This window comes from Orbicella faveolata, unplaced genomic scaffold (assembly GCF_042242905.1).
Source record: "Orbicella faveolata isolate gen_17 unplaced genomic scaffold, um_ofav_v1 contig_48, whole genome shotgun sequence".
Lineage (NCBI taxonomy): Eukaryota > Metazoa > Cnidaria > Anthozoa > Scleractinia > Merulinidae > Orbicella > Orbicella faveolata.
The window spans coordinates 12995548-13018829 of NW_028301578.1; the positions used below are offsets into that span (position 1 = coordinate 12995548).

Below are 23282 nucleotides of genomic sequence, written 5' to 3' on the forward strand. Positions count from 1 at the left end.
TGCCATGTTGATGTTATCTTATTACAAGTAGTGTTTTAGACTAGAGCATAAATTACCAGGTTTCTCTTTCCTGAAAAAAAAATCTTATTATATCTTTTGACACTAAAAAATATTGGTGTCGTCAGGTTTCCTAAAGAGTTTCGAAACGTCACAGATTTTCCAGGGCTTTAAAGCACTTTGATACTTGTCCGTAAGCGATAATTACTGAATAAGAGAGTAAGAACCAAATGTGGAATATTATAACTTCCAGTTTTTCAGTCTAAAGCATCGAGACAGTAATCCAAATACGCAGTATGCGAAGTTGGTCTTTCTCCGCTTTGACAACGGCCATTGTTTTGACAAAAATTCGAAACGAGGAAAAGGGCGGATTTTTTTTCATATAAATTAACGCAGACAAGAGCGAAATTTTCTATGGAAAATTGTTTCGATGACAAAATATTATAAACGTAAATAAATGAATTTGCCTCTTCTTTATGAAAGAAACAATATTTATTTGTTGAAATAAGTGATTCTCTCTCATTTGATTTATCTGCACAGGAAATATACAGCTTCGTAAAAATTTAAATGTTGCGTGATGGATTCTAAAAGCGTGATTTTTTTCTTTCTTTCTTTTTTTTTTTTTGGAAATAGCGTTTGACGCGCGTTCAGTTAGGGAACGGGATGGAGTGAGGATATCTCAGAACATACAATTCAAAAAGAGCGCTTAAAATACAAGTAGGCTGCGAAGTTTAAGTTACTGGTTATAAATAAAGCTAAATTTGAAGAAGTGCACATCGTTTTTGAGTAAACAGTTTTAGAACCACACGTAGTAGGAAAGCTAATATCACAATCGGTGGAGAAATGCTGTCGATTTCAATTTGTTCAGATGGTGTTCCGACACTACTAATGGACTACGCTTTGACAACAAATTATGACCAACAAATTAACAGAGTTGGCAATGTTTGACTTCACTCAATTAAGCAAATCCACAGATTACTTAAACAGTCTTAAGGAAACTCTTTTACTGGAGAAAATTTATCACTGTTCAAAGAGGAGTGAGTATTGAAGGAGTAAGTGTCATCTTCTCTTCGTGTATGAGAAAGGTCTATTACTATTATTATTTGTAATCGCATTATTAGTTTGTGCTTTTTTTCGTTCTTCACCCGATTTTAGGCTAAGTTAACAAACTTGTTATTCTTTTCTGTTTCACGTTTTAGCTTATATCGCTTATTATCACCCTTAATTTAAAGCTAAGTGACTTAGCCGTGTGAACAGTAAAACCTTGCATTGAAAACTCCTTAAGAGGACTTTAGCTGCATGTTTGGTAATACTTTAAGGAATAAGCTGAGATGTGAATTTTTTATCTTTCGAAGGGAAAAGAAATGTCGTCTTCACTTTTTTATTCAGCCTTTTAAAAGCTGGGAGGTCTAATCTTTAACAAGAACATAGAATGCTATGAAAGCTAAGTGCTGTTTACGGGGCAGTTTTGCGGTACTGTAAATATTGCAATCTCAGTTAAAAATTTCGTTGATTTCGACTGCGGCTATAATCCAAAATTTCAGCCCATCTTTCAGCTATCAGAGAATTTTGTAAATCTCCACTCTCAGTTATCTGCATGTTGCAAAAACAAGTTATATTTTCAGCTTTGGTAAAATTTTGATCCATCGATTAATCTTAACACCACCTAAATTCTCGTTCTATCGTGCTACAGTAAATTACTCACGTACCGTGTATTTACAGAACTAAAGATCCCTTTTCCATAATTTCATGATCAAACACTTGTATTTCTCATCTCATTTTTATGATTATTTTATCTTTTAGATTCTCGTACCGCACGACAAATCATGGACCAAAAGCTAATTTTTGTGGCTATGATGCTCTTCATAGTCCCTTTCACTGCAGCACTGGGTAAGAAGCTTGATTTATTTAAAAAAAAAAAAAAAAAAAAAAAGAGTTTAATTTCGTCGAGATAAAGTTTTTGGAGGCGGGAATGCGCTTAAGTATGAAAAAAAAAAAAGGAAGAGCGCACGCAAATTCACACGCCACGTCATGCATGCATGAGAGCGCGCCCCAAGTAATAAATTGAACAATGATAGGGCAGATGGCCGTGGCTATAGCTTTCCCTGGATTTAGCGATCTCGGACGTTCGGTGACCCCTATTTTTCTTTTGATGTATCATTTTCTCTACCGATTTTCTATGTTTAGCGAAAAAAATGAAGAAAATCTATTCACTAGAAGTTCAAGTTCCAAATTCTTCTTTTTAGCTCTTCGTTTATCTGTACGACGGTTTCAAACGCCTCTTGAAGGGTTAAGTTTTCTGAAAACGTTGTTAACATTGAGAATTACTTACGCAAAAGACCTACTTCTACAAAATATGACTAAGATCCTTTGCCTCCGTTAACTCACCTTGGATAATTTGAACTATAAACCCCTGTGGGCCATGTTGAATTACATGCGTCAATTTTCAGTTCAAAATCACGGTAGTTTTGAACACGCTATATCTCTGAAACGAAGTTGGTGACCACCAATTCTTTTTTCAATTTGTGGCACAAGTAAGTCATTTTCCGGACTGCAGTAAAAAAAATCTATCGACTGGAAAATTTTCGTGCGAACGTCCTTAATTATCATAATTACTGATAATGTAGTTTTCAGCTACTAATTCATTCACTCATATATTCACCTATTTCTTGGCTCTTCAGATCCCTGGGTCAAAGCCAATACCCTTCCCGTGTGTTTTGGCGCAAGGAGTAACCAGTATGACAGTTTCCACGTCCCTTACGGCGGCAAGATAGCTGCAGTAAAATTGATCTATCTAAGCGGTTACGTGACCTGCTCTGGCCAAATTTCTCACTACTCTTTCTGGGGCTGTGGTGACCATCCTTCATTAAAAAAACACGTCAGTCTTGCCATCACAACATCAAGCAATGACCTCCTTATGCCGCCAAACGAGTTTTTCACGTTCTCTGGAGGTGCTGGAAGGTGGTCCGAGTTGCCTGGATATAACTCGTTTTCTCCTGAGATCATCCTGCCGCGTTTTTATCCTTTCTCGGTGAGCTCGGGCCAAGAGTTGCGGCTGTGGTTTGGTGAGGATTTGGTGGGCCACACTGAAGGCGACAATCGAGGATTGGTCTGCTGTAATGTTTATGTTCTGTATGTCTGATGACAGTCCTGGCAAGTTTCAGTTTTAAGTTTCAGGCAGATTTTCCGAAATGATTAATTTTTTGCTGTATAACAACTGTGTTTGAACTGTGATTAAATGAATATAATTGTATACCATAGAGCACATAAAAGTGGCTTTTGCTTTAATTTGAGCAGCTAGAAATAAAAAAGAAGGCATTAAATAAAAGTGTTGTTTGTTTGTGTGTTTTCGTAAACCGCGCGAATGCCATTGCAAGCCATGAAACAAGCCGCCTCCAGGCCTTCGCAGTCGTTACTTCGGTCGTCACGCACCTTGGGGAAGTGTTGCGTGACGACCCCAATAACGCGTTTGAAGGAGAATGAAATCAGAAAAGTTCAAGAATTTATTTTCTCCTGACAAAATCGATAGATAGCATCAAGAAAAGAGCTTTCCACAAGATGCTCTAATTTTGTAAAAATGATGCTCAAAATTGCTCAGAAAGTTGCTCAATAAATATAAAAGTTGTTCAAAAGTTGCTCCCAGATATTTAACTTATTACAATATTTCTCATGTTGTGTAACGTTTTTCAAAAGTTGTTCATAACTTGCTCGAAAAGTTGCTTCCCTGCCATGTTGATGTTATCTTATTACAAGTAGTGTTTTAGACTAGAGCATAAATTACCAGGTTTCTCTTTCCTGAAAAAAAAATCTTATTATATCTTTTGACACTAAAAAATATTGGTGTCGTCAGGTTTCCTAAAGAGTTTCGAAACGTCACAGATTTTCCAGGGCTTTAAAGCACTTTGATACTTGTCCGTAAGCGATAATTACTGAATAAGAGAGTAAGAACCAAATGTGGAATATTATAACTTCCAGTTTTTCAGTCTAAAGCATCGAGACAGTAATCCAAATACGCAGTATGCGAAGTTGGTCTTTCTCCGCTTTGACAACGGCCATTGTTTTGACAAAAATTCGAAACGAGGAAAAGGGCGGATTTTTTTTCATATAAATTAACGCAGACAAGAGCGAAATTTTCTATGGAAAATTGTTTCGATGACAAAATATTATAAACGTAAATAAATGAATTTGCCTCTTCTTTATGAAAGAAACAATATTTATTTGTTGAAATAAGTGATTCTCTCTCATTTGATTTATCTGCACAGGAAATATACAGCTTCGTAAAAATTTAAATGTTGCGTGATGGATTCTAAAAGCGTGATTTTTTTCTTTCTTTCTTTTTTTTTTTTTGGAAATAGCGTTTGACGCGCGTTCAGTTAGGGAACGGGATGGAGTGAGGATATCTCAGAACATACAATTCAAAAAGAGCGCTTAAAATACAAGTAGGCTGCGAAGAAAATAACCGTACTTATATTTGATAAACATTTTCAATTAGAGCTGCACGCCAGCATAAACCATATCAAAGGCGTTTTATAACAGGTACGGAGTTCTTGTTAATCCCACGTTCGCTAAGAATGAAAATACAAAACCGGAACCATAAACGGTGAGTCATAATCACCATTATCATCATGATCTGCTGAAGGATTCAGAGATTGGTAACTTTCTCCCACCTACCTCAGAGATTCGTGAAGTAATGCTTTCTACAGATAGCTCCTTAATTCAAAAGATCCCAACTTACAGAAAATAGAAATGCGACACGTGTTAAAGTCGCATTAGCTTGATATTAATTTGAAAATTTGCTTCGTGTGAAATTGATTGATCCTAACTGGCTTTCATTGGCTCTAACGCGCGACATATGACATATGGTATATGACGTGATGGTGTGGAATCTGCTGAAAATGCGGTCTCTCTATTACTAACAACAACAACAACAACAACACAACAACAAAACTTTATTCCTTTTTCATTAATTTACAGCCATGAATTACAGCCATAAATTTACAGCCATAAATTATAGCCATGAATTACAGCCATGAATTACAGCCATGAATTACAGCCATGATTTACAGCCATGAATTACTGCTGGCTGATTGGCTGAAATGATGACCTCTGATTGACGTGTGATTTTTGAAAAACCAATCACTTGAAAGACTTCATCATTTATCATTTTTTTAGGCGATCCGTGATTATTCTCCTTATTTTCAATTTCTGTCGTCTAGATTCGTCGGGATTTAAAGACCCTCATCATATTAGAAATTGCAAGTTGCCATTTAATTTTTAATGGAAATATATAAAGCTGTAAGACTGTGAATAAAACTGTAATTACAGACCACGCAATGGCCCTTTATTTTTCATATAAACAAAAAACCCAGTTCCATTAATTGATCAATTTCAAGTTTGGCCTCCCATATTTTCATGAATTTGCAACGGATTCTTATAAAGTTCGCATATTTACTTAATTCGTCATAATCGAGCGCTGAAGCTTACTTTTTGTTTGAATGAAAAGTCGGAAAAGGGTGACATTTGTAAAAAACTCCATCAACACCACATTCCCATATATAAACAATTACTGAGCAAGGACGTTTATGTCTTACCAGAGTAACACTATTGTTTGAATATTTTTACTGTTGATGTGGTAAAACGCAATTTTGACAATATGATAATGCGTTTAAATAAAATGTTTATAGCATAAGCATTACACATTGTAATGTAATTTTGGAAATTTGAACTTAATTATAGCACCAATCCATTGACTCTCGAGTTTAGAACAGATAGATAAGTGGTAGCAAATGTTAATCTGTTTTATTTTGTCAAGTGGAGGTTGTGAATTAAAACAAGACCTTGAGTTTACGAAATAACCTGTACACTGCAAACTCAATTTTCAAAGGAAAAGCCCTGGGAACTAGGTCGTTGCTGCAACGTCATCAACAAGAAACTCATTAAATCCAATCTCGTCCCAAGAGCCTGCGCGTTTCCGGTCAGCGGTGACGGAACGCTCGACGCTTGGGCGAAATCAAAGAGCGGAAGGTTTGATTTTACGCATGCGTCCAAGTTCAATAACTGTTTCTAAACATGTGCAGAGAGAGAGAGGGCTTTGTGAGTAATGTTGGCTCACCTTCCGATTTCTCCCGAGGAACGTCTCCATTTCTTCCCGCCAACTGATTGACTGCTTATTGTTGTTGTTGTTGTTGTTAATGTTGTTAAATGTCAAGCATTTTTCGTTTTTCCCTTCACAGTATAGACCAGGGTCTTCATAACATTTCATCTTAATAAAAACGATTTGTAGCTTGCTCTTTTGTCTGCATGTAAGCAAAATAAGTAAAAAGAAACCTAGAACTATCATCAGAGTAACATGCATGTCCGGACGCACGAATCGCCGAACTCGGCGACCGTGTCCCTGCGATACAAAATTGATGTTGTGATTCCGACAGGATAATATTTGCTTGTTACCAGCTGCTTTGTGTGTAGGTCAAGTCCATTTAGTTAGCCTTTCCAAGTAGGTCGACAGAACACCTCTTTTAGGGAGGCGGCGTGGCCGAGTGGTTTAAGGCGCTGGATTTGAAATCTGGAGGTCCCTGGTTCAAATCCTCCGCCCTACCGCTATCTGGATTTGTTCTCGGTAGCCCCGAGTTCAACTCCTCGGCCGCGTTGTGTAAATAGCCAATTGGTCAACCTCCCACCAGTTGGGATTCTTAATAGTTTATGTTATATTTGAAATATTTGTTTATTTATTTACAGTGTCCCCAATTAGCACATTAGTGCTAAATACATCGACACTTAAATAAAGTGATTATTATTATTATTATTATTATTATTAGCAAGTAATCAGGCGCTAAAAGTGCAAATACTCGATCTTGATTGGCTAATTCCCGGGATATTTAAAAGCGCAAGATATGTAACACCGCATTCCAAGCGAGCGCCCGCGCTTCCAGTTTTCCAGTTTTTGTTCTTACCACATTTTGACGTCATCTGTGATCATCTACTGACCAGACGCACGGCAACACGAAATCTGTTAGTTAAATAGTATCGCATCAGGGAAGTTGAATGGATTTTCATGTACATTTTGTGTATGATATTCATTTTTTGATATACCGAGTGGTAGCAAATCGATGTGTGATATGTGTGATATCAATTTTGACACTTTATGATAGATTAATTTGTCAGAAATTATCTGGGAAGGAGGGGATTGGAAAACAGAGGGACGGTCATAGTTTTTTTGAGCCCTTCAAAAGGGAGGGTTATGAAAAAAAATAACAGGAAAAGAGGGTCACAAGAAATTAAGCTTGCGGGGTCGTAAAGGGATGCTTTAAGAATGGCTGACTGTTAGGATCGAGAACCGCCGGTCAACGACCCATTTGGCAAATCGCTCATATTTTGCCCAAAGATACCCTTAGGTGACCTAATGCTAAAAATCATATTTCAAGGTTCCAGCGAATTTTTATTTTTCAGAAATTCGCGAAAATTTGAAAGCGCGGTCAAAGTGCGGTTTTTCGTGTAATAAAATGACCGAAATAAGGTGCGAGGACGAAGCGCTGGCAAAGTCTTAAAATAAATTCAATTGACTTCAAACTTCACACAACTGTGGAACAACCACTCTAATTTATTCCTCGTTTTAAACTAATCTCAGAGATGTTGATATAGTGGTTTTCCGAACCATTTTAAAAACACCTATGAAGCGTGTGAAAAATAACGGCAAAATATAGGTCATGTTTAACAGCATAAAAATGCATCTGGTACCTCACTTTCCGATTATTTTACTTTACAGCCTAGAAATATCATTATTAAACATATATCATGCCAAGTTTCATGCTCGAACTCGCAGTATTTCCCTTTGAGAAAAACGAAAATCTACGTCAATGTGTTGGGCGCAAATAACACAATAATTGTACACGAACAAGAGACAAATCAGTTTCAACGGCGAAAGTAAAAGGCCATCATTCATTAAAATCCCGTCAATTCACTGCTATCAGTAGAAACATAATGTCTACTACATAAAAACTGTTTGTAGACGTTTTCGAAACATTGCGCGTTAACTTTGTTTAATTTCCTGTCCGCCGTCATGTCTAGTCTGTCATCGCGTGTATTTCCTTAATGTAAACAACACTCTGAATGGTTTTCACGACAAACGCAAGAGATTTCCTGTAACCTTAATGTTTTCGGTTCACCAAAACGCTTTAAGTTCGTTAAGACTCAATTATGGCTCAACTTGGAATGCTGTTTAGCATTAAGGACGTTAAAGGACTGTAAATTATCGAGTTGAAATATCTTGAAGCAAATCAAAATCGCGCCCTTATTCTAATTTGGCAAACAGCCGACCTCCGTTCAAGTTCAAGAAGTCGAGAGGTTAATTCGGCAATGTATTACCAGTACAACAACAAAATCAAACCGCGGTCATCAAAAGTGTAAGTTTAAAAGTGTAGTGGCAAGTCCCAAATAAATTTCGCCTTTCTAAAATGGAAACAAGAAGTGAAACGCTCTGACCCGAAACAAATAAACAAAATATTAATACGACTAATTTAATCCGAAAATGTTACAGAAAACATACCTAAAAGCCGTCGATTCCCCTCAATACCACTCCACATTGCCTTAAAGAGCCCAAGCTTTCTGCTGTAAGAATCAGGGGCGTCAGGAATCTGTTTTTATCATATCGGCAGCCATGCTGCGTGGCTGATATTCGAGACTCAGTAAAAGTTGTCACACAACCGCACGAGCAGCCCAGTCACGCTTTCACTGCTCTTGCGCAAATGTTCAACATTTCGCAATTTACCTAAACTGATTACAAGTTTAAAGTAGTGACAGTAGATTGAAAGGCGCTTCTTAAAGCTGACCTATCCAGGAGCAATTATTTCTTGTTCTTGAATGGCTCTTAGTTGTAGCTACAGTCGGGAAGGGGGGGGGGGGGGGGGGAGGGGCAGGGGATACTCCTGGAAACTTCGGATATCTGTATGCAGTGGAAGATTAAGTGATCTCCAGTTCTTAACGCCAACACTGACACACCAGATGATTCTCGAAGTATCACAGGGATCACTAAGCTAAATAATTTTGAGTTTAGCTCCGCTGAGTCAATTACCTGTTGGCGCGCATATTGCATTGACCGTGGACAGGTGGAAAAACAGTTAAACCGGAAAAGCCTGGTGCACATTGTAATTTAGCGTTGTCCAACACGCAATCGGTCAGGTTGTAATGCTAATCGTATTTGATAGAATCTCAAGTTTTCTTTCGACACATACTGGGGTGACATACTCCTAGATGGGCGTGGCCGGGAGCCATGAGTCAAGTCAGTCAACTCACAAAGCTTAACAGAAGAGTGATAGTGAACCACTGGTGGAAGGACTGCAGATTGTCCCTACGCTTTACCCTGATAGGTCTCTGTTTTATTCTAATGAACTGATGCTGTGACAATGATACCATTTAGCTTTATGAACATGCTAGTGGTCAAGGGTTTCTTTTGCAGTATAAAAGAATCATAAATAAGTAGTTCTTTGTGAAAAACTATTTTAAGGAAAGTAAGCTGTTTGCGAGATCTATGTTTTCAGATGTTCTAGAGTGATTAATTTGTTAAGGCACTGTTGCACTGCGTCTACGCGCAGTGTCGGAAACAAAATGCATTAGATCATCTAATTTTAAGTCGATAAAGGTAAATTAATCGTTGCAGCGAATTTGGAAAGGGTGACTCAAATCAAAAGGGTGATTCAAACCTCGTTCCTAGAGTCTCTCATCTTACCGCCCGACTGGAGTACGCTCCAGGGTGCGGTAAGATGAGAGACCCTGGGAACGAGGTTGAGACGATTCGGCCATGAGTTTTTCCTCTAAAGGGCCTTCCTCCTCTACTCCCTCTCCCTCTCTACAAAAATTTAACGATCCTCCCCCGCCCCGAAAAATTAGCACCTGAAAAAGACGAATATTATAAGGATCCTGGGCTCTGCGCATTTCCCGCGCCACCATTTCGGCGTCAAGCTTTCGCCCTGTCGTTTGACCAGTGCGGAATTTTGCCATAAGATACGATTGCTGCTTGTCACCGACTGCCCTGAGAGCCCAACCCTCTTTTGAAACAACAAGGGCTTCTTGGTGACCTATTGTGGCTTTGAGTAACACGCCAACGCTTGCGCCAAGCAGGATTTGTAGCCCATATTGGCTAAGTCCATAAGGGAATGTCTCTCCAGTAACTGCGTATATTTCTCCAGAGACAAGTGCCTCTCTAAAGTGGACAGGCTATGAAAGACACGAATACAGCCGCCTTCAAGACATTAATACACCCCTGCCATGCATGGTTACTATCCATGGAAACATCATCAGACGCTTTCTCGGTCACACCCGTTGATAATAGCACCGATGTTGGGGTCGCAGTGTTCGTGCCTTTTTAGAAAATGACCGGAAGTCTCCTTTAGAGAACGATGTTTCCAGCAAAAAATAAAGAAAGAGCGATGTCTAACTAAATTGTAAAAGAAACCCTTGACAATTAGCATTTTCGTAAAGCTAAATAGTATTGTTGTCACAGCATCAGTTCATTAGAATAAAACAGAGACCTATCAGGGTAAAGCGTAGGGACAATCTGCAGTCCTTCCACCAGTGGTTCACTATCACTCTTCTGTTAAGCTTTGCGAGTTGACTGACTTGACTCATGGCTCCCGGTCACACCCATCTAGGAGTATGTCACCCCAGTATGTGTCGAAAGAAAACTTGAGATTCTATCAAATACGATTAGCATTACAACCTGACCGATTGCGTGTTGGACAACGCTAAATTACAATGTGCACCAGGCTTTTCCGGTTTAACTGTTTTTCCACCTGTCCACGGTCAATGCAATATGCGCGCCAACAGGTAATTGACTCAGCGGAGCTAAACTCAAAATTATTTAGCTTAGTGATCCCTGTGATACTTCGAGAATCATCTGGTGTGTCAGTGTTGGCGTTAAGAGCTGGAGACCACTTAATCTTCCACTGCATACAGATATCCGAAGTTTCCAGGAGTACCCTCTCCCCCCCCCCCCCCTTCCCGACTGTAGCTACAACTAAGAGCCATTCAAGAACAAGAAATAATTGCTCCTGGATAGGTCAGCTTTAAGAAGCGCCTTTCAATCTACTGTCACTACTTTAAACTTGTAATCAGTTTAGGTAAATTGCGAAATGTTGGACATTTGCGCAAGAGCAGTGAAAGCGTGACTGGGCTGCTCGTACGGTTGTGTGACAACTTTTACTGAGTCTCGAATATCAGCCACGCAGCATGGTTGCCGATATGATAAAAACAGATTCCTGGGGCCCCTGATTCTTACAGCAGAAAGCTTGGGCTCTTTAAGGCAATGTGGAGTGGTATTGAGGGGAATCGACGGCTTTTAGGTATGTTTTCTGTAACATTTTCGGATTAAATTAGTCGTATTAATATTTTGTTTATTTGTTTCGGGTCAGAGCGTTTCACTTCTTGTTTCCATTTTATATAGGCGAAATTTATTTGGGACTTGCCACTACACTTTTAAACTTACACTTTTGTGACCTCGGTTTGATTTTGTTGTTGTACCGGTAATACATTGCCGAATTAACCTCTCGACTTCTTGAACTTGAACGGAGGACGGCTGTTTGCCAAATTAGAATAAGGACGCGATCTTGATTTGCTTCAAGATATTTCAACTCGATTAATTTACAGTCCTTTAACGTCCTTAATGCTAAACAGCATTCCAAGTTGACCCATTATTGTGTCTTAACGAACTTAAAGCGTTTTGGTGAACCGAAAACATTAAGGTTACAGGAAATCTCTTGCGTTTGTCGTGAAAACCATTCAGAGTGTTGTTTTCATTAAGGAAATACACGCGATGACAGACTAGACATGACGGCGGACAGGAAATTAAACAAAGTTAACGCGCAATGTTTCGAAAACGTCTAAAAACAGTTTCTATGTAGTGGACATTATGTTTCTACTGATAGCAGTGAATTGACGGGATTTTAATGAATGATGGCCTTTTACTTTCGCCGTTGAAACTGATTTGTCTCTTGTTCGTTTATAATTATTGTGTTATTTGCGCCCAACACATTGACATAGATTTTCGTTTTTTTCAAAGGGAAATACTGCGAGTTCGAGCATGAAACTTGGCATGATATATGTTTAATAATGATATTTCTAGGCTGTGAAGTAAAATAATCGGAAAGTGAGGTACCAGATGCATTTTTATGCTGTTAAACATGACCTATATTTTGCCGTTATTTTTCACACGCTTCATAGGTGTTTTTAAAATGGTTCGGAAAACCACTATATCAACATCTCTGAGATTAGTTTAAAACGAGGAATAAATTAGAGTGGTTGTTCCACATTTGTGTGAAGTTTGAAGTCAACTGAATTTATTTTAAGACTTTGCCAGCGCTTCGTCCTCGCACCTTATTTCGGTCATTTTATTACACGAAAAACCGCACTTTGACCGCGCTTTCAAATTTTCGCGAATTTCTGAAAAATAAAAATTCGCTGGAACCTTGAAATATGATTTTTAGAATTAGGTCACCTAAGGGTATCTTTGGGCAAAATATGAGCGATTTGCCAAATGGGTCGTTGACCGGCGGTTCTCGATCCTAACAGTCAGCCATTCTTAATATTTAAGAAATATAAAATATGTATCGTGTTTCTATCGAGTTTTAGTATAAATCTACTAGCGTTCTATCACGAATGCCGTCCTCTGATTGGCTACGCTACTCACGTTCTATTCTGTGATAGATACTGAGTAGCATAGCAGCGTGCGCTGGGGGCCGCTTCTTTGTGTTTTCAAAGTGTTTGTGAAGAGGATCTAGATGAAAGTTTTGAACAACTAGTAGATTTATGCTAAAACAATTAGATTATTCGCTCTCGATTTCTATGCGTGATGGTTGACTCGGGCTGCGTCCTCGTCAACTATCACGCGATAGAAATCTCGAGTTCATAATCTAATTGTTTAATAGAAATTAAACACGAGTGAAAGTTTGGGAGAACGAGAAATGCTGTGGGAACACGGGCCGCAGAAACACGGAGAACATGTTTTCTATTTCTTTTAGAAAACACCGCGATGAAAAAAAGGAAAACAACTGCGAGACGGACACGCAGAGTTACAGTCCGGCATCAGGGTTTGACCATCAACAAATTAAAAAATTCGAGGAAATTTAAAGGGCACTAGTCAACCACACCTTTGTTTTTGTTTACACGCGAAAGTTTGGCTATTATATTTTATTCGGAGCATGTCAAAACAAAGGAAATCACTATGAAACTACGAAAGATAATTAAACATACCTTCAGGAGCACAACTTTTTATAAAGCAATAAGATTTCGCTCCACCATGCAATATCAATAATTTTGATGGCATCGAAAATGTCGGAGAATGACCAGGGTCCTTTAAAACCGTCTTTTCAAATACAGCAGAATCTTTCTTAGAGGCATTCACGGTTGACAGGAGAAATGGGCACATCACCTTCTTTGCCACCTGCAGAGAAGTCTGGGAATTCTAGGTAAAACTCCCAAGTAAAAACGTTACATGGTGTTGTTGTAACAAGTCAGAGATATCCGCGCAGTTCATCTGATTGGCCAAATTACCCTAAACGACCAACATAAGGTCTACACATAAAAATACAGACTAGGCTACTCTGGATGCTACATAACATCAGCAAGTCTTCATCGGCATGGAATTTTTAAGGCCCAATCTTGGACATCTCCTCTCTGCAGAATCCCGTGCAAAATGTGCAACCGTGCCAGAAAAGTCGCAATGTTCATGAAGGGCTTAGTACGGACCGAAGAAAGCATTCTAAAGGGGTAGGGCTAAAAAATATGGCCAACGAAAAATATTTGTCCGGCAGCAGTTTTGCAAAAGCATTTTGAGTAGATAATTTGGACGATCATGTAAAGACTTCCTTTGTCAAATACGAAGAGGCTAAGTAAATCTCTCATTATTGTTGTTAAGCTGAATTGCAACAACCCCAGCAAAATGCTAGTTGCTCTTTTTTATCTTTATTTTGTAGAGTTTTAACTCTTGAAAGACCCCACATACACGAATCTGCAATAATAGGTACCCAACGGGTACTTGTGACTGCATGCACTGTGCAGTCTAGCGGACACAAAAATAGGGCTCCGTATGCAATTCAGGAGCACACGATCGTTTCCATAATTTCTAAACCAGTGAGAGATGAGCGTGAAATTTGGATCGGCTTTAAGGGACTAAAATTCACGATCAAGTATAATGCAGCTGGAGTGCAAATCTACCACTGCACGCCATGGCTAAAAATAAGCCTTTTTCGTATTATCTTTAGCCTCTTTTACGAAGCGAGTCTTGGTGCCCATCCTTTCAAATGAAAACGAAATTTCATTTACATGCAAATTAAACTCATTTTCATATGAATGGTTGAGCACCAGGCCTCGCTTGGATGATGGGGCTTTAGGCAACTGGGAAATGGCCTATTAGGCAACAGATCAGAATTTTAATAAAGCAATGCCAAATGGACGATAGCCGTAAAAGGTCAAGTCTGCATACGAACCAAGTGGCCCATCAGGTCGGAGCTTATCCCGGTTTCTGTAACATGAAGCAACTAGGAGTATTTCTACTCCCCCCTGGATGGGATGCTAGTCCATCGCAGGGTTACCCCCAGCATTAAATTCGCTGGCACCCATTTATACACCTGGGTGGAGACAGACACTGTAGGAGTAAAGTGTCTTGTCCAAGAACACAACGCAATGTCTCCGGATGGGGCTCGAACCCAGACTGCTGGATCCGGAGACGAGCGCACTGACCATGAGGTCACCGCGCCTCCCACAATAAAAAACCAGTTTAAATTTATCTGCGTTTATGTTACGAGCAAACACATTAGTCTCCGAGAACTTAAACAAGGCAGATCAAATCTCGCAGGTGGTTGCCAAAGCAAAGTAGGAACTGTTATGATTAAGGACTGAAAAATAAACAATATAGATCGCAGATGCTTCTCTTTTAAATATTCATTATTAAAGGAAATAATATATTGTGGATAAAGAGCCACTTAGGTTTTATTTGTGCTAAGTTGATAATCGTGAGTGTTAACCGAGAGTTTAAGATTGAAATGACAAACAATAAACCTAGCTGGGTAAGTTGTACTGTGTTTCTATTTTAGACATACCGTACACACTATATTTTCACCGATATACCAGACAAATAAAGTCGTCCTACAAAAGTGTAAAAACGTATACGACAGCAACGAGAGAGATTCGTTTTCAACTGGAGTATCAGTTGAAAACTGATACTCCAGTTGAAAACGTCTCACTAAAACAAACGTGATTGGTGCGGAGTCAGGTTTACAAACACAGCCTGTTTTAAGTTGAAAGCTATCGTTAAAAGCAATTATACTCACTCTTAACCTAGCCTGATTTCAGTTACACAGGAAAGGTTGACTTTCTGACAGTTTGTTATTGGTTATAAATAAAGCTAAATTTGAAGAAGTGCACATCGGTTTTGAGTAAACAGTTTTAGAACCACACGTAGTAGAAAAGCTAATATCACAATCGGTGGAAAAATGCTGTCGGTTTTAATTTGTTCAGATGGTGTTCCCACACCACTAATGGACTACGCTTTGACAACAAATTATGACCAACAAATTAACAGAGTTAGCAATGTTTGACTTCACTCAATTAAGCAAATCCACAGATTACTTTAACAGTCTTAAGGAAACTCTTTTACTGAAGAAAATTTATCACTGTTCAAAGAGGAGTGAGCATTGAAAGAGTAAGTATCATCTTCTCTTCGTGTTTGAGAAAGGTCTATTATTATTATTTGTAATCGCATTATTATTTTTTGCTTTTTTTCGTTCTTCGCCCAATTTTAGGCTAAGCCAACAAACTTGCTATTCTTTTCACGTTTTAGCAGTTTATATTGCTTATTATCAATCTTAATTTAAAGCTAAGTAACTTAGCCGTCTGAACAGTAAAACCTTGCATTGAAACTTCCTTCAGAGAACTTTAGCTGCATGTTAGGTAATACTTTCAGGGATAAGCTAAGATGTAAATCTTTGATATTTCGAAGGGAAAAAATGTCGTCTTCACTTTTTTTTTTATTCAGTCTTTCAAAAGCTCGTAGGTGTAATCTTTAACTAGAACGTAGAATGCTATGAAAGCCAAGGGCTGCTTACAGGGCAGAATTGCGGTGCTGTAAATCTTGTAATCTCAGTTAAAAATTTCGTTGATTGCGACTGCGGCTATAAGTTAAAACTTCAGCCCATCTCTCAACTATCAGAGAATTTTGTAGATCTCCAGTCTCAGTTATCTGCTGCAAAAACGGGTTATATTTTCAGCTTTGGTAAAATTTTGATCCGTCGATTAATCTAACTACCGACTAGATTCTCGTTCTATCCTACGACAGTAAATTACTCACCTTTTTTTATTTTACAGAACTAAAGACCCTTTTTTTCATAATTTCATGATCAAACACTTGTATTTCTCATCTCATTTCTATGATTATTATATTGTTTTATAATAAAGTTTCCATATAACGCGCGCTCTGATTGGCTGAAACAGCGTGCTTTATCAGAGAACAGAGCACGGGTTGATGACGGTAAGTTGGCTTCCAAATTTTTGCTTCGGAATTTTGACAAATTTGACCCAAATTAAACATCCCCTGTGACTCAGACAAACGCACTGGAAGCGAGCTATTTTTCTGCAGTAAATATGGCTCACAGAGACCATTGTTAGCAACAGTAGTGTTAAAACTGTACTAAAATAAGAAGTTTTGTTAGATTCCCGCTGACAAAACATGTACAGCTGTAGCGAAATTCACAAATTCTCAACCTAAACAGTGCTTCAATAAAGACATTAATTTTGTTACGAAGGCAGAAATTATACTAAGAAGTAAAACAACGACAGAAAACAATTGAACTGTCTCTGTTTATGATGAGAAGCTTTATTTTTGTAAATTTACAATTAAAAATGCTCATTTGCTCAAACAACACTTACATGCAGTGTAGTAACGCTCGTTCTCCGGTCATCTCAGCGAAGTAAACCGACGAGTGGTCAGTGCAAAACTTGCTCTGATATTCTCTTCTGTGTTCGAAGTAGAACCAGTGGGAGCCGTTAAGTCTTTCTAACTTTTACGCTAGTTCGGGCAATCTTGCTGCATGCGGCTACAAGCCGTAAATAACTGTAGCTCCTTTCAAATTCAACCCGGCATTTCGCATTTACATCCACAAGCTTTGAGCTCCGCGTCTCGTAATTTCCACTGGAAAAGTGCTCGTTTTCATGGGCCACAATACGGCCGGATTCCTCTGGACTATAAACCTTTACCTGCCTTGAGATCCGTATTTAAAAATTAACTTAAAAGCGAACTTTGAAGGCATCATTCTTCTCTCGAGAGCCGCTCAAACTTCTCGAAACTGAAAGCTTAGCTGAAGTCCAGTTTGTGATTGACAGCTGTCGCTTCGTTAGCCAATCAAATTATTTGAACAATTCTAACAAGGATTGTGATTGGCTTATTTTAGCGTGCTTTATCAGAGAACAGTGAACGGCTGACGCGACTTTTGCTCGTTTGGAAAATAAAGTTTGGTTTGAAAATTCAGTCGAATGCGTGGGGAAATTATCTGATTCTTCATCATAAAACAAATAAAGAAGCCTCGACTGTGCTCTGTTCTGTTGTAAAGCACTTAGGAAGCGGTAGGGCACTCAAGAAGTAGGGAAAAACACTCGACTACGTCTCGTGTTTTCCCCTACACTTCTTTCGTGCTCTACCGCTTCCTGCGTGCTTTACAACAGAACAGAGCACAGTCGGGGCTTCTTTATTTGTTAATTAGATTCTCGTACCGCACAGCAAATCATGGATCAAAGGCTAATTTTTGCGGCTATGATGCTCTTCATAGTCCCTTTCACTGCAGCATTGGGTAAGAATCTTTTTTTGCCTTACGTACGAGTTAAATTTCGTCGAGATAAAGATTTGGAGGCGGGGATGCGTTAAAGTGTGAAAAAAAGGGAAGGGCATTGCAACTTCTACAATTCACACGCCATGTCATGCATGAGACCGCGCCCTAAGTAATAAAATGAACAATGATAAGGCAGTGGCCACAGCTATGGCTTTCAGGAGGATTTAACGATCTTGAACGTTCTGTAAACCCTATTTTTCTTTCGATGGATCATTTTCTCAACCGATTTTCTGCGTTTAGCGAGAAAATGAAGAAAATCTATCCACTAGAAGTTTGAATTTTTTGCAAAATCTTTCTTTTTTGCTTTCGGTTTATCGGTGCGACGGTTTCAAATGCCTCTTGAAGGGTTAAGTTTTGTGAAAACGTTGTTAACATTTGGAATTATTTACGCAACAGACCCACTTCTACAAAATATGCCTAAGATCGTTTGCCTCCGTTGACTCACCTTCGATATTTTTAACTATAAACCCCTGTGGGGCCATGCTGAATTACATGCGCCAATATTTCAAAATCAGGGGAGTTTTCCACGCGCTATATATCTCTGAAACGAAGTCGGTAACCCCCAATTTTTTTTTTTTTTTTTTTGCATTTCTGACACAAAAAACTTATTATCCTGACGGCGGTAAAACTTTTAAAAAATCTATCGACTGGAAAATTAATATTTTCGTGCGAACGTCCTTAATTATCATAATTACTGATAATGTGGTTTTCAGCTACTAATTCATTCACTCATATATTTTCTTATTTCTTGGCTCTTCAGATCCCTGGGTCAAAGCGAATACCCTTCCCGTGTGTTTTGGCGCGAGGAGTAACCAGTATGACAGTTTCCACGTCCCTTACGGCGGCAAGATAGCTGCAGTAAAATTGATCTATCTAAGCGGTTACGTGACCTGCTCTGGCCAAATTTCTCACTACTCTTTCTGGGGCTGTGGTAACCATCCTTCATTAAAAAAATACGTCAGTCTTGCCATCACAACATCAAGCAATGCCCTCCTTATGCCGCCAAACGAGTTTTTCACGCTATCTGGAGGTGCTGGAAGGTGGTCCGAGTTGCCCGGATATAACTCGTTTTCTCCTGAGATCATCCTGCCGCGTTTTTATCCTTACTCGGTGAGCTCGGGCCAAGAGTTGCGGCTGTGGTATGGTGAGGATTTGGTGAACTGGTTCGAAGGCGACAATAAAGGATTGGTCTGCTGTAATGTATATGTTCAGTATGTCTGATCGATGACAGTCCTGGCAAGTTTCAGTTTCAAGTTTCAGGCAGATTTTCCGAGATGATTAATTTTTTTTTCGCATTCTAGTTGCAGAAATTAAGGGTTCCATTAATTCTAGTAACATTGAGTATTCGAGATTTTTTGCTTTATGTTGTTGAAAAGGAAAAACGGAGATACGAAATGTAGTAAGCTGTGTAACAACTGTGTTTGAACTGTGATTAAATGAATATAATTGTATACCATAGAGCACATAAAAGTGGGTTTTGCTTTAATTTAGCAGCTAGAAATAAAAAAGAAGGCATTAAATAAAAGTGTTGCTTGTACATGTTTGTGTGTTTTCGTAAACTGCGCGTATGCCAATGCAAGCCATGAAACAAGCCGCCTCCAGGCCTTCGCAGTCGTTACTTCGGTCGCCACGCACCTTAGAGAAGTGTTTCGTGATTACCCCATAACGCGTTTGAAGGAGAATGAAATCAGAAAAGTTCAAGAATTTATTTTCTCCTGACAAAATCGATATAGAGCATCAAGAAAAGAGCTTTCCACAAGATGCTCTAATTTTGTAAAAACGATGCTCAAAATTGCTCAGAAAGTTGCTCAATAAATCTAAAAGTTGCTCAAAAGTTGCTCCAAAATCTTGAATTTACTAAAATGTTTCTCATGTTGTGTAAAGTTCCTCAACAGTTGTTCACAACTTGCTCAAAAAAGTTACTTCCCTGCCATATTGATGTTATCTTATTACAAGTAGTATTTTAGACTAGAGCATGAGTTACCACGTTTTCCTTCCTGAAAAAAATCTTATTATATCTTTTGACACTAAAGAGTATTGGTGTTGCCACGTTTCCTAAGGAGTTTCCAAAATTTATTGCTAATGAAGCCAAAAGTTGTCTACATCAACTTGGATTTTCCTTGAAAGTGTTTGAAAAGCTTCAAAAATCTTTCTTAAATTCGGAAATGTTCGAAAAGGTTTGTATTCCTTTCAGGAAACATTCGGAGAAGGGACTGTTGAAAAATCTTCTGGAGGTTCATGTCACAGAAATCAGTCCTTGTCCGTATTAAGCGGGCTAATGCCAGCGACAGGACATGAAATTTTAGTCGGGACAGGTAAAACTGTCTTGAGGGGGCAGCCAGGGTTCAAATATTGTGGGCGTGATAAGTACCGCGGTGCCCCTTCGCCCCTCCTACCGTCCTTCCCATAATGACAAACAATAGACTGCAAGGCTGATACTACGTGAAAGACGTTTCGAGAGACCAACATGACAAGAACCGATATTAAAAGCAGGATCGCAACAGTGGACGGCTGTTTCGTCCTTATTGGGACTCGTCAGCACCGTGTAGCGAAGATATGTAACACCAGCCCAAGAGCTAACGCACATAAATTGCTAAATGAACCGTTCACTAAATCAAGTTCCGTACTTTGAATTCACTTGCGCCCCGAAACACGCGTTGCCACATTACGTGTTTCGAGGTCCAAGGAGACGTAGGATTTTATTAATTTATAATTTTAGATAGTGCAGGTCCACATCAGGACTTAGCGTCTTGCCAATTTTGATCTCCAACCTGCTTTATCAAATAAATTATGTATGTATGTGTGTATGTAAGTGTCACGATTGGTGTCTCGAAAAGCAAAAAATAAATGTGGCTGGACAAGGGCAGCCTAAACATTTAACCGCATGGCCAGCATCATGCTTTAAAAACGCAGCCTTGCATTAGCCTTGCAGTCTATTCTTTGTCTTTGTACATTTTTTGGCTGATCAGATCTCCTGTAGATCCTACGTTGGCAGAGTTAATCGTATACGGTCCCTTGCAGTTTCTGGTCTTCCCATAATGCCCCATGGCATGAATAACCAAAACCAACAACAGGGTTCTCAAACGCTAATATTGGTTGTGCTCTTAAATTTTATCTTTCGTTGCTATATATCGCTGTGTCGCGGCGCTGACCCGACAATTTCGAAGCGCTGGCGCTATTAGTATATTTAGCATTAGAGGAGCAAGCTCACCCTTAGTAGCAATGTCTCCAAACTCATGGATATGGAAGCCGTGTAGCGTTTCAGGAGGAAGGCCTGAAATGTTTATATTCATGGTAGTAGAACCACCGATTGGCTGGGAAACAAAAACATCAAACAGCGCAGTTAAAAATCAGACCCAGTAATCGACTGGAGCTGTTGCAGATTTTAGTATGAAACAGATCCCACATTCTCAATCCAGAACAGAGGAGTTTCTTTACTAAGTAACGTGATGTGTCCTGACATGACTGAATATAAGAATTGCAGAGTTTTCTTCTTCTGCGCTTTTAAACTTCATTAAATAAGTATTCTTTGTTATACTTAGACATGCAGTTCCTCTTCAAGAGAGGAAAGAAGTAGCGAACCTCCACTCCTGTTCAAGCAAGACCAGTAGTGAACGGAAATGCCGACCGCTTTTCAAGTCGGGGATGCTCTTGGGAACACTTGAATTAAACCCGTATAGCTAAAGGACACCAATCTTTCCGCGGCTCGAGCTTTATTTGACCCCTTGTGCAAAAGATACCCCGCGGCTTTAAAACAGACATGACAGCGTTCTTTTATTATATTTCTTCGAGTGCAACTCTAAAAGACACCTTGACGGCTAAAAATAGTGGTGTTTCATCCTGATATGTGAAGCCAAAGTCGATGATTCATAACTCTAAGCGAGACGAAGAGCATTCCCGACCTTTTTCATATGACTGAGAATTTCCCCGGGACTAAGATATCGACGACCGAAGGCTTTTAAATAGGATTGATAGCTCATGATCACTGAAGATTAAAATGCCAACAAATGCCTAGCATCTTACTACCTGCTTCATTTCAACTGTTCCTTTTACGGGTGTCTCTGTACCCGGGGGTGGTGCAGCGTTACGGGTAATAGAACACGCAGCGGTTACTACAACTTCACCTGCAATTGCTGTAGATAAATATTAAAAAATTGCTTTTTTTAATAACCTGGTTTAATGATGAAGTGATGGGTTGTAAAAGTCGCTAAGTAGAAGACGAGTTTAAGTTTGTGTTTGAGAACAGGTACTATTCATGAAACAGTACTCTCGGAGAAGATACTTTTCGATGCTTTTCGATACTTTAGTTTGTCACTATTTTTGGTTTTATAAAAATGTATGAATGGGGACCAACAACCTGCAGTTGGATGTGAGCTGACATTTCCCTGCAAGTCCATTGTTTAGTACTAAAATAACTTTTAGGTCGTAGTCACAGCAAAATGGCCTTTCAGACATGTTCCTGTCGAAAAGGCCGGATATTCTCCGTTAATCTCTTAAATGAAACTACATGTGTATATTTCCTTCTTTTAAGTGTTGACATGTCAAAAACCTGATTTATTGGAAGATATAGATATTAACACTAAAAGATAGTTCAACTGTCTTGTTAAGGTCTTTTGCACAATTCTTTTCGCTATATGTGTAAGTTAGCGAGTTACAACCAGTGCATTATTATATAGCAGCAATGCTATGAAATTAAAACTGGAGGAACTGACTTAATCCTTGAGGAAAAAATAATTATTTTCAATACAAGTGAACGATTGATAAGTCTGTAGCTGTAAAAGACGAAATCCGTGCTGATTAGAAGTAACAAACGCAGAGAAGTACCTTTCAAAGCTTTCTTCGCATCAGTTGTCGCTAACATCGTCAATCCACACACAAAGAATAACATTGTGATATGCTTCTGAAAGCAATTTAAAATGTTAAGAAAACCAGGACATTAGTAAGCAGATAATCTTCGATAAGGCTACCTTTTCTGCGACAGATTAAAAAAGAAGGTGTGGACTGGGTTTTGGAACCTCAGTTATCAGCTAACATTTCGGCTAACATTTTAAATTTTTGCTCATTTATTACTCAGTAAATTTTTCCGATCTCCATTATCAGTTAAAATTAATGTGTCAATTCTCAGCTGGCTGTTAAAACGTTGTCCAATTCTAAGTTACCAGTTCAAAATTAAAACCCATTTCCACCTAGACCCTCTTGAATTGGTGATGTGTGAACTCCAGCAAAAAAAAAAAAACAAACACACTAGAAACAAACAGTCCACTTCGGTTGATCAAGGCTCTATCCATATTAGGGATATTTTTGGCGGAAAGACGCAGAAAGATACTTTTGATTCTTTAAGAAAATTTTCGAGGTCATATACGAAGATTGCTCCAAGGCAGCTTAGCAGAAGACCCTGCTTTCTATACTTCTCTACAA

The 23282-nt window shown here is 38.9% G+C and overlaps 3 protein-coding genes across 5 annotated transcripts in view; 2 read left to right on the top strand and 1 right to left on the bottom strand.

Annotated features, from left to right (window-relative positions):
• LOC110039720 (uncharacterized) overlaps positions 1-23098 on the bottom strand; it is a 30860-nt gene extending 7762 nt beyond the window's left edge. Inside the window, exons 1-3 of the mRNA XM_020744864.2 lie at positions 22689-23098; positions 21891-21997; positions 21076-21178 (exon numbers count right to left, since the gene is read on the bottom strand). Coding sequence (XP_020600523.2) covers positions 21076-21178; positions 21891-21997; positions 22689-22752 — 274 coding nt within the window. The 5' untranslated portion in view covers positions 22753-23098. The remainder of the gene's footprint in view (positions 1-21075; positions 21179-21890; positions 21998-22688) is intronic.
• On the top strand, positions 570-3325 carry LOC149096604 (uncharacterized). 2 transcript variants are annotated; one of them, XM_089281223.1, is made up of 3 exons: positions 570-1049; positions 1801-1887; positions 2679-3325. In XM_089281223.1, the coding sequence occupies exons 2-3, from the start codon at positions 1824-1826 to the stop codon at positions 3137-3139; spliced, it is 525 nt and encodes a 174-aa protein (XP_089137349.1). In that variant the 5' UTR covers positions 570-1049; positions 1801-1823; the 3' UTR covers positions 3140-3325. The 2 variants fall into 2 exon arrangements, with proteins under 2 accessions (XP_089137349.1, XP_089137350.1); XM_089281224.1 differs by lacking the exon at positions 570-1049 and adding an exon at positions 1064-1082.
• On the top strand, positions 15585-19389 carry LOC110039721 (uncharacterized). 2 transcript variants are annotated; one of them, XM_089281222.1, is made up of 3 exons: positions 15585-15685; positions 17739-17825; positions 18625-19389. In XM_089281222.1, the coding sequence occupies exons 2-3, from the start codon at positions 17762-17764 to the stop codon at positions 19083-19085; spliced, it is 525 nt and encodes a 174-aa protein (XP_089137348.1). In that variant the 5' UTR covers positions 15585-15685; positions 17739-17761; the 3' UTR covers positions 19086-19389. The 2 variants fall into 2 exon arrangements, with proteins under 2 accessions (XP_089137348.1, XP_020600524.2); XM_020744865.2 differs by lacking the exon at positions 15585-15685 and adding an exon at positions 15850-15933.
• Positions 23099-23282: the final 184 nt, after the last annotated feature.

Bases quoted from the DNA above. Each gene is read 5' to 3' on its own strand.
- LOC149096604 (XM_089281223.1), top strand. From the start codon at position 1,824: ATGGACCAAAAGCTAATTTTTGTGGCTATGATGCTCTTCATAGTCCCT. The intron at 1,888-2,678 runs GTAAGAAGCTTG...TTGGCTCTTCAG, and splicing joins CCCTTTCACTGCAGCACTGG to ATCCCTGGGTCAAAGCCAAT.
- LOC110039721 (XM_020744865.2), top strand. The intron at 17,826-18,624 runs GTAAGAATCTTT...TTGGCTCTTCAG, and splicing joins CCCTTTCACTGCAGCATTGG to ATCCCTGGGTCAAAGCGAAT.